We start from the raw sequence: 10,451 nt of genomic DNA on the forward strand, positions 1-10,451 counted from the left end.
AAAAATATTCCCACCCTTAAACCCCCGTCCCACCCGGACCCCGTCCTCACAGCAGAGACATGTCAATGTTGGCCGAGATGAAGCAGAACAGTTGGACACCAGAAATAATAAGAAAAAAAAACAAAAAAAAAAAAACTGCAGACACGGAGCCGCCCCACAAGTTCATCACGCCGTCCACCGCCGCCGCGGTCGGCCGGAGTCCCGAGCCGGAATGCCGTCCACGCAGACGTTCAGTACGGGCGATCCCGCCGGCCTTCCCGCTGCTCGCCCCTGCAAGGCAAAAACAAACCCGGGACTGAGCCTCAACGCGGAGCTACGGGAAGATTCCGGAATATAAACGACCGGGGACACAGACCTCCCACCCATCTTGTAGCCACCCCCACCGCCGCCGTATCCGCCGCGGTCTCCTCCGTATCCACCGCGGTCTCCATCCCGGAATCCACCGCGTCCTCGGAAGCCGCCGCGGTCACCGCCGAATCCTCCTCGGCCGCCGCGGTCTGGGACGGAAGGTAGCGGTGAATTACGGGACACGGGGCGAGACGAGACCAGCCCGGCGCCACTCACCTCCGAAACTGTTCCCAGGTTTGGGCGCGCCGCACTTGTTGCACTCGTAGCGCCGGGCGAAGTTCATGTTGCCGCAGGAGCTGAGGGACGGAAGGGAGAGCGGCACGTTAGAGCGAGGCGGGACGCGTAGCGAGGGACGGGGGCGAACCAGACCTGTTGGGACAGGGCCAGTCTCCGCTCTTCACGTCGAAGGACGGTCCTCCGCCGAATCCGCCGCGGCCTCGGAAACCTGCACGGTAATAATAATGAATCCGGATCATACGAGGCGGACATGAATAAGAACAAGGAGGGAATTAACCGTCCGGCACCTCCTCGCCCGCGGCCGCCACCGCCGCCGCCCCGCTGCGTGAACTCGGCTCGGCGAGTCGCGAAAGACACCTTGATCGGCTTCCCGTTGAATTCTTTTCCTAAAAAAAAAAAAAAAAAAAAAAAAAAAAAAAAAAAAACCCACGTCAGCGGTCACGACTTCCGACTGAACGCGGGGACAGAAGGGGACGTCCAGCTTCGCTCCTACCGTCAAACCAGTCGATGGCGGCTTTGGCGGAGGGCGGGTCATCGAAGGAGACCGTGGCCTCGCCCTTCAGGCGGCCGGTCGCTTTGTCTGTGTACAGGTTGATCATGGGCTGGCCGGTCTTCTTATTAACCTGCTCACACACACAGCGGGGGGTCACGGGCGGGAAGACGAGATCTCGTACCGCGTCTCACCGCACGTTGTACCTGGGACTACGTCACCAACACCGCTCTTCAATACTAGCGGAGAAAACAACGGGAAACGGAACCCAACGCGACGTCGAATGGCGAGTCTTGGAAAAGTGTTTATATGGTTGTCATATACGGGGGTGGGGTGCGAAATGTGGGAGGAGCTTGACTGGACGTCTAAAATCTGACTTTTCAGGACACCACTGAAGTCTCCGCTCTGGGGAACCGTGGACTTGTGGGTGATGGAACGCACATATTCTGGGACTGTCCCACCGTTCAACACTTTTGGACTGACGTAGAATAGCTCATTAAAATGAATCTTTCCTGGGACCCTTTAACGTGTCTACTGGCCATTCCTGGATTATCTGTCCCATGATCTCCTACTAATGGCTGCAAGAAAAATGATATCAACTTACTGGGGGACACCTGAACCCCCCACGACCTCACGGTAAATAAAAAGCAAGACAGTTATATTTAATGGGACAGTTGACAGCACAACTACAGCTGAAGACTCACTTGTTTGGAAGATGGGGACCAGTTCAAAGCCTTCTTGGATACGCCACATGTCTCATTTAAGTTTACATTTTTCCTTGATGTTTGTCTATTGTTATTTTTTTCCTCAGATCTTTATTGTTTTCATATATATTTATGGTATTTATGTAGACTGTTAAAGGCGTCTCCGTGTGGACAAGGCCAGATCGGGTAAAAACGTTGTCGTGTGGACGGCAGCGGAGGAAGGTTTTACCTTGATTATACCGATCTGTTTGAAATAGTCGCCCACTTCCTGAACGGAGACTTCCTCCCCCAGGCCCTGGACGAAGATGGTGTTGTTGTCGGAGTTGTCCTGATCTCCACCTGGATGGGGTTGAGCATGAAGAAACCACCGTGAAAAGGAGGCGCGACCGGGAGGCCGGAATGAGGCACGGGGCTGCGCCCCAAAAACAGACCTGATTCGTCCCGCTGGCCGTAGTCTCTGCCTCCTGAAAAAGAGCAGAACGGGACAGAGGGACAGGCAGTGAGGCGCTGTGCCGTATAAACGTGCTGTATAAAAGCTGAACAGTCTAACACTCCTACAGACAGACATTCCTGTTCTTCCGAGACCTGCGTATCGCGTATCTACGTTCCACCAGCACACAGCGTTTATGGTGCGTTGCCAGGTCACACATCCCAGTAAATATTAACGCACGGAGCGTCCGCAGCTCCTGTCCTCCGGAAGCGTTACAAGGAACCGTGGTCAGTCCTAAACATGCCCCGCCCCGCCCGCCACCCTCATCGTCTGTGTGGAGAGTACGGAACGTGGATTTCCTCAAGCTCCTCACAACACACTAAACAGAGCGGAACTGCAGGCACGTAACACACACACACAGGTCCCCTACACACACACACACACACACACACACTCGCCAAGTTCCATTACGCACAGTGGCTCCAAAAGGAAGAGAATAAAGAAATAAAAAGCAAAAAATAAAATATGACTTTCTGTTCACTGTGTGTGAGAAGCTAAAAAGGAGATCATGTCCCTCTACGTTTTTACACCACGCTGCTTTATTTTAACCAGAGGGACTGAGACCAGAGAGAGACGCGGCAGGAAATCCTGGGACCCCACAATGGCGGCCGGCTTTTAATTAGCTTTCTCTTTCTTTCATTTATTCACTTCATCCTTCTCTCCTCCCCCACCGTGAGTTCCGAAGCTCATCACTTACCACCGTAATTTTTGTAGCCACCACGGTCACCACCACTGCGGAAGAAAAATTGAAGACATGATGGCTTTCCTTTGTTGCAAACCGGGAGCACAAAGCCCCCCTACTTCCACGGCACTGAGCTCCTGCCGCGGTTTACCCACAGGGTGGAGATGTCTCCGCTTTTACCAACAGGGGGGGCCACAGTACAGATATGGAAATGCATCTAAAATGGATCTTTTAACACCGTGGTCACATGACCACCGATTCCTTGGGAGCTAAGAAACTTTTTTTTTTTTTTTTTTTTAATCTATGTGGCGAAACTGATTTTTTTCCTCCATTGAGTGCTTAAGAGCTCCAATGGTTGAGGTCCAAGTTTAATTTCATTCACTTTGACACCTGTAGTATAAAATGTAGACCATGTTAACACAAAAACATACCACTCCATGTGAAAAACACAACACTTCAATGACAGCCACGAGTGCACACACACACATACCTCCATACGAATTAAGTAGAGACAGCAGAGTAAATATTACCAGTAAAAAGACTGCTTCCAGCCATTCAAACCAATCATGGAGAGGTGAAGACTGAAAAGAACTGGTCCAAATAAACCCGAGGGGAGTCGGCCACGTTCTTTTTATTTTTAAATTTTATTCTGTTTAAATATTAAAATGATAAAAAGGTCAGCTCTTTACCGCATTTGTTCATTTTTCACCCATGTACTGAGGTTAAATATAAGGCCCGTGGCCCACCTTCCGGACTTGGATGGAAAAGTGCCCAGGATCTTACGTGAGCCGCTTCTCTAGCCGCTCAGGAGGAGGTCTTCACACATTTCATGACCACACCCGCTAATGCTGACTTTCGGGGTGGGGTTTACTCTGGACCGAGCGGAGATACCTGCCAGTGAGGGTGCACTCAGGGACTTACCCCATACCAGGAGGACCGCCTCTTCCGCCTCGGTCGAAACCTCCACGGTCGTAGCCACCACGGTCGAAGCCCCCTCGTCCTCTCCCCCGGAAGCCCTCGGAGCGGCCCTCAGAACCACCATGGTCCCCACCATAGTGCCGGTTTTCACCTGGAAGTCCGGAGGAAAGACGGGAATGCGTGACCTTCGACCTCTTTACCTGCGGCGTGCGATAAAGTGGAGCGGCTACGTTCTCGTACCCTCATTCCAACGGCTGTAGTTCTCCGCCGACTGCCCATACCCACCAGACTGCTGTCCATACGAGGACGACTTGTCTCCATACCTGCACAGGTCCACATTTTAAAACGTACCGTCGCAGAGCAGATCAGTCGAACTGAAGACGGCTGGATATTCACCCGCCGGAGTCGGATCCCTGCTGGCCGTAACCCTCGTAGTTCTGGGGCGGCGGCGGCGGCTGCTGCTGCTGCGGTGGCGGCTGCTGCTGCTGACCGTATCCTCCTGAAGTGAAGCCCTGGGGCTGCTGACCAAACCCTTCCGCTAAAAAACAGGAATTAACATCTCGTCATATTTCACCGCGACAGCGCGCGGTCATCAGGACCGGACGTAGCTCTTACCTGGCTGGCCGTACCCCGCGTAGCTCTGGCCGCCATACGAGCCGGAGCCGTTACCCTGGCCGTAGGCCTGCTGGACACAGGAACGAGAGGGGGGGGTGTCAGGGAGACAGGTGAGGAGGGCAGGGACGCCACACACGGTGACCCGCCACGGTGACCCACTCACCTGTCCAGTCTGCTGGTAGGCCTGATTAGGAGCGCCGTAGGATCCATAACTGCAGAAGAAGGCGGGTCAGAACATTTCACAAAGCGAGAAGCAGCTGAAAATAACGTGAAGAGCGAGGAGAAGCCTCGACTCCTACTTCCCTGCTGCTAAAACAGCGACGTTTCTACTCAGATCAGCTGACTGACCACAAAGCCTTCATCATCATCATCATCACCTACCTCTGTTGAGCTCCAGGCTGCCCGTAGCCCGAATCTGCAGGGGAAAAGAAGCATAGTGTTACCGCCTGGCCCACCGTGCGGGGAAGAAGACGGGATGAGAGGAGGAAGAGGATGATTAACTCCGGCCTAGGCCCTGCGCCACCACCACGCGCTCCAACATGGCGCTGGAGCCGCCAGCACAAAGCCGCGCCGCGCCGCGCACCGAGCCCTTCATGCCGCCCGGCGCGACTCTCCTCCGCTTAAAACCACACTCCCGCTCCGGCGGAGAGGCGCCGGGCGGACCCAGAGCCGGATGCCGCCGCTACGGGGCCCGCCGCGCCGCGGAATAAAACCCCGCGCATTAGCACGGCCCTTAGCATGGGGCTAACGCGCGTCACATTACCGCCTTTTTACCCGCCAGACGGCCGACGGAGGCGGATCGGCGGAGCAGCAACTCACCCGAGGCCATGTCCGCTGTCCGTATAAAACACAACTCGCCACAAACACGACAATTTAAAAACCCGGCGGCGAGCACCGCGCACACTGCGGCTCTTATGAACTCTGACCTGCGCCGGGCGCGTACCACACGCACGGCGTCTACAGGCTAACCGTAACGAACGCTTCAACGTCGCGGTTCGGACTCCGCGTCTTCCAGATTCGACGCTTTTATTACTTTTGCGTACGTGCGAGACGTATAACTTACAGAAACCTAGAGGGTTTTTTATTTAGGTTTTATGGAAACCCCCATCTTTCCTGAAAATGGTACGTTCTTAGCGCCTTTTCTGGCGCCCCGCCCCTAACCCACATACGCTTTCCCGGCTTGAGACCAGTTCATAACTTTCAAATTCGAATGTAAATTCAAAGCTTGCCGTGCGTCAATCTATTTTAATAAACGATATGTATATAAGAAACGTTAAACGTTTATTAGTGCCACAAGTGGGAAACTGGCTATATATGTGTATGTTTGGCTCCCTTTGTTTGGAATGAATCAGTCCTGGTTCATGATGAAAACTCTGACGTCATGAGTTATACTGTATACGGATACTGTACCGTCACGATTATATTCCATCACATTTCTGAGGTTATAAAAAAAGTACAGAATATCCAAAACACCAATCACCATGATGATTTATTATCAAAAATTATTCATTATGTTCTATTCCACAGGACAGAACAGATGCAGGTTAGTCGGGCCAGCAAAATTAGATGGTCAGGAAGAAAGGCAGCGATGGATGTATATATCACTCTGATTAAAATGCGTAATTACACAAAGTTCTTTTGCCACAGAAATCTCTTTCATGGTCATATTTAAAGCATGGTGTGAAATACATCTGCCACACAGTCATAATCATAAGCTAACAGTATTCATTTAAGCTCCAACATGGCTGAAATCAGGAAATTCGTCTTCATATCGTCCTGTACTGCGCAGTAAGAGTAGTTTTCATTCGAGGGCGGGGGACACTACTGCGAGGAAGCAGGTTCGGCCGGCGGCGTGCTCGGCGGCTCCCCTTAAAATTAAAGTTTTCACAGAAAATAATACACTCTGACAACCTGATTCTCCCACAAAATAAATAACTTCAGCGAAGCAAATCCTTACAAAATACATCTGAAAGGGCTTAATGCGGGGAAATGGTGAGAAGAACTCTACTCCAGCTTCTCATCTCCTTCCTCCACATCCTTCAGACTGAGCACCTCCAGTGAGCCCTTCCCCTTCGTCTCACAGCGGATCAGCTCGTCTATCTCCCGAAAGCAGCCAGGATCGATCAGACAGACCTATCCATACACACAAATAAAGACACATTCAGTTAGAGACTCTTTACATATCAACCGCTCATTACCTACTGCAAACTATTTAATACAAGCCTGTCAAGGATTTGGTGAAAACACACACACACACACACACACCACAACAATTTCACTAATGTAGTGACCGCACGATTGTGACCATAATGATAATCACGAATATTTTTAATCAATTTTTATTTCACTTTCTATTTTGAAACAAACAGTAAGTGAACAAGACTTTCAGAGAAAACCAGCCTGCCCATCTAAAGAGATGACAGAAGGCAGGTCACTATGAAAATACTTTATTATTTTATATTTAATATGAACGATGAACGTCCATTTACCTGCTTAGTTGGGGGAAAATAAGAATAGACTGGGCAGGTCCATACACAGAGGCATTTTGTATAGATTTGTGAAGAACTATAAGTACTGCGCTAACTATGAAATATATAGAGGTGTCAGAACAGCAGCTGTGGTAATACGTGGTGGTGCTGGGAAGACAGATGCTCTTTGCCTGTAACATGAATAACGTTATTTGTTGAACACAAAAAATAAAATCTTACTAATGAAATGTTACAAATTGATTCTTCATTTGTACGTGGCACAAGAGATCTCGGGAAGCCCGTCCAAATATGCCGGTGGTATTGACGCATGCTGAGACACTGAATGCGACATCTAGTGTTTGTATCTATGGTAGCCTATCTATCTATCTATCTATCTGGGTTGCCAGATCGTGTGCACGCAGCCGCCGACGTCTCACTCTGTCACAATTTGAAATTTTGAGTAGCATTTGGTTGGTTTAAAACTAAACTGAAAACACTTCTGTTTTCTCTGGACTTCTGTTAAAGTCCCAGACACAGTGTCCATTATTAAGTCCACTTTATCACAGAGTCCCCCTGTTAGACACAGACAAAGTTAAATTCACCCTAGTTAGGCTGTCCTAGTTAGGGTATCGGGCCACTGTAGCCCCAATATACCGCTATAACCACATACTCCAGTATCTATCGTACGAGGCCACCGTCTGCCGCTGCTTCTGTTTGGTTTTTCTCCGAGACACGGAATCAAGCACCCAGACTACTGGCAGACCCCAGTGAAGAGACCAGCAGATAAATCCTGGTTCCTGATCTCTGCTAAACAAGGACATACCATGAAACAAACCAGAGGGTCACCACAGCCACCACCACCGTTACAACTACAGCTTCAGGGATCTTCAAGTGGACCAGTAACATCATTATGGACAACAGTATTTTTCCTTGTGCTCAGAAGGGTCAAGTGTGTGTGTGTGTGTGTGTGTGTGTTGTTGTTGGTTGGCTAAATGTAAATATTACAGATTATCATTTTAACAGGCAAAATCATGATTAAAATTAAATTAATTGTGCAACCCTACCACAGAACCCACAGCATCATCAGATTGGACAGAAGAAGCCTCACCATCTCCAGCTCCTCCTCAAAGTCTTCGCTCTCCACCACCTTCAGGAGGGGCTTGAGTTTCTCCTTCAGCCTCTTCCCGTCTTTGGCCGGAAGGACGAAGCGCAGGCGCATGTGAGCTCGCTGGATCTGCATGGTGTCCTTCAGCTGGCGAATTACCTCCAAGGCCTAACGGTCGGATCGGCACAAAGTACATTCAACAAGAACAGTGCAAGCGAGAGCAGAAGTCAGTGTCATCAGGTCGAGGCAGTGGCACAGACCTGCTGCTTTGTGCTTTTGTTGGCTTTGACAGAGTAGTGGATGTCCTTCATGGCTCGCTCGATGAGGCTGACTGTGTACGGCCGCTTGGTCTCCGGGTTGACGCACTTCTCTGCCACAATGGTGGCGATGTCTCTGAACATCTGTTCCAACTGGCTCTGTCGTTCCTTGTCAGAAACCTGAACTTCTCCTTTTGCTAAAATCTAAAAGGATCAACAGGTAAAAACAAGGAAAGGCAGGAAATGTTGTAATGTTTTAATTAAATAGAGCGCCGTACCATCTATACCAGTGAAAAAAGGATCTGAGCAGCAGGCAACACCCCCGTGTCACTGATCAAATATTTATTTTCCTATCCTTGCTGCAGAATTTCCTTACACATTTTTACCAAAACATTTCCGTGACATTTCCATGACACTAAGGCAAATTTTCATGACCTTATGTTCCCTGACATTTCTGTGCAAATGTGGAGGGAAAAAAAGTCAAATTAACCCCCCCAAAAATGTTAAATTAAACTTAAAGGGTGTTACAAAATATCAATACAGCAATATATTGCTATATGTTACATGGTGATATTGTATCGATACAGGGACACCAAATATTGATATTTTTGTATAGAACTTTATTCCACCGGGTGGAGCTGTCGAGCGTTTTCTTTTGTGAGGTCAGCTGAGATGAATCAGCGTGCGACTACAACCTCCACTCCTGCAGATGGCGCCGTACTGCTGGTACGTCAAATTACTGACATTTCAAAACATGATCACAGCATCTTGTATTTCAGCTCAGTTTTTACATTTACAGTAAACTGTAGAATATGTAAAGAATCACAATATATCGTGATATAGTCGTATCGTGAGATCCTTGCCAATACACACCCCTATAAACTCATTCCTCCAAGTTGGCCCAGGCTGAGCCTTTTAAGTGAAGTGATTGTCACTTTTGATACACAGCACACGGTGACATGGTGAAATTTGTCCTCTGCATTTATCCCATCACCCTGAGTGAGCAGTGGGCACCATGACGGGCGCCCGGGGAGCAGTGTGTAGGGACGGAACTTTGCTCAGTGGCACCTTGGCAGATCGGGATTCGAACTGGCAACCTTCTGATTACAAGGCCACTTCCTTAACCGCTAGGCCACCACTGCCCTTTTTTATTTATTTTTTTAAAGGAGACACGTGACTGAGAATGTTCTGGAATATGGAAGCAACGCAGCAGCACGTGACCTGGTTCACTATGTATAGACAGCAAATTCCTCCATACTTCATGTCTTTCTCAATGACTTTTCCAGAAATATATTTTATCTCGTATTCCACAACATTTCAAGGTTCTTTCGACCTTGAAAAACGTTTAATGAGCGTGAAGTGAAGTTCGGGATTGGAACCGGGAAACCTTCTGATTACGTGTCCTGTACGGTGTGGAGATCTGGGAGGAACCACACCTGTTTACAGATTTCGGTGGAGTCGTCGGTTCCAAAAGCCTTCGACAGGTCCTCCTTCTTCGCCACCTGGCCTTTCGATACGTTCATGAAGACAGAGTTGGTCTGCAGGACTTCATCTAGATCTCTCTCTCTGGAGCAAACACCACAGTTTAAATTAATACACGTCGACGAGACTCTCATCACGCCAGATGTCTGGGTGTCACGTACAAAGCACTTCAGGTGTAATAAAACCGCGACAATAAATAGTTCTAGTTCAATGTAAATACGCGATAATTAGCGACGCTAAGCTAACGACGGCCACTCACGCCCCGGATCTCCAGCTCATGACTTTGTTCTTGTAACAGGCGATTTCGAACCGCTTTCCGCCCTTCTTCATCCGCACAACCGCCACGTTCGTCAGGCGGATCTGGTTTGTCGGCGTAAATATCGACATTTTGCCGGCAAATCACCACTGCAACCCACTAACTAGCTGCTGTCAGACCAGGGGCCGCGGCGGTGTCCCCCGCTTTTAGTTCCGGCCGGAGTCCGCAGCCGCGGGACATCCGTTCCGGGTGCGCGTTATCTCCGCGCCGAGGCCGCGGGTTTCAGGGACGCCGAGGCCGCCGCCCTCGTCGGCGTGTGCAGCGCGGCGAGGGACGGCGTTGCGTAACCGTGACCCCTGGCCCGCTGCACTTTGGGACGGAGTTTCATGCGCGGACGCA

General features: G+C 49.9%; 2 protein-coding genes across 5 annotated transcripts; both read right to left on the bottom strand.

Moving 5' to 3' along the window:
* Positions 1-92: 92 nt before the first annotated feature.
* On the bottom strand, positions 93-5,430 carry LOC114802064 (RNA-binding protein FUS-like). 3 transcript variants are annotated; one of them, XM_029000696.1, is made up of 16 exons: positions 5,304-5,430; positions 4,866-4,899; positions 4,648-4,696; positions 4,485-4,554; positions 4,266-4,407; positions 4,110-4,192; positions 3,873-4,020; positions 2,967-3,001; positions 2,211-2,243; positions 2,009-2,118; positions 1,079-1,208; positions 873-971; positions 718-793; positions 565-644; positions 356-497; positions 96-270 (listed from the first exon to the last, which is right to left on the bottom strand). In XM_029000696.1, exons 1-16 carry the CDS (start codon positions 5,311-5,313, stop codon positions 231-233), a joined length of 1,281 nt encoding a protein of 426 aa, XP_028856529.1. In that variant the 5' UTR covers positions 5,314-5,430; the 3' UTR covers positions 96-230. The 3 variants fall into 3 exon arrangements, with proteins under 3 accessions (XP_028856527.1, XP_028856528.1, XP_028856529.1); XM_029000694.1 differs by having other exon boundaries at positions 93-497; XM_029000695.1 differs by lacking the exon at positions 2,967-3,001 and having other exon boundaries at positions 93-497.
* Positions 5,431-5,954: 524 nt separating this feature from the next.
* On the bottom strand, positions 5,955-10,440 carry sbds (SBDS ribosome maturation factor). 2 transcript variants are annotated; one of them, XM_028999810.1, is made up of 6 exons: positions 10,056-10,440; positions 9,751-9,880; positions 8,318-8,518; positions 8,061-8,225; positions 6,442-6,617; positions 5,955-6,352 (listed from the first exon to the last, which is right to left on the bottom strand). In XM_028999810.1, the coding sequence occupies exons 1-5, from the start codon at positions 10,181-10,183 to the stop codon at positions 6,489-6,491; spliced, it is 753 nt and encodes a 250-aa protein (XP_028855643.1). In that variant the 5' UTR covers positions 10,184-10,440; the 3' UTR covers positions 5,955-6,352; positions 6,442-6,488. The 2 variants fall into 2 exon arrangements, with proteins under 2 accessions (XP_028855643.1, XP_028855642.1); XM_028999809.1 differs by having other exon boundaries at positions 5,955-6,617; positions 10,056-10,438.
* Positions 10,441-10,451: the final 11 nt, after the last annotated feature.

The sequence above is a fragment of the Denticeps clupeoides genome, chromosome 13 (assembly GCF_900700375.1).
Source record: "Denticeps clupeoides chromosome 13, fDenClu1.1, whole genome shotgun sequence".
NCBI lineage: Eukaryota > Metazoa > Chordata > Actinopteri > Clupeiformes > Denticipitidae > Denticeps > Denticeps clupeoides.

Bases quoted from the DNA above. Each gene is read 5' to 3' on its own strand.
- sbds (XM_028999810.1), bottom strand. From the start codon at position 10,183: ATGTCGATATTTACGCCGACAAACCAGATCCGCCTGACGAACGTGGCG. The intron at 8,519-9,750 runs GTGTGGTTCCTC...TGATCCTTTTAG, and splicing joins CCACCGAAATCTGTAAACAG to ATTTTAGCAAAAGGAGAAGT. The intron at 6,618-8,060 runs GTGAGGCTTCTT...GTGTATGGATAG, and splicing joins TTGAGGAGGAGCTGGAGATG to GTCTGTCTGATCGATCCTGG.
- LOC114802064 (XM_029000694.1), bottom strand. The intron at 4,021-4,109 runs GTACGAGAACGT...CCGGACTTCCAG, and splicing joins CTACAGCCGTTGGAATGAGG to GTGAAAACCGGCACTATGGT. The intron at 498-564 runs GTGAGTGGCGCC...CTTCCGTCCCAG, and splicing joins ACCTGGGAACAGTTTCGGAG to ACCGCGGCGGCCGAGGAGGA.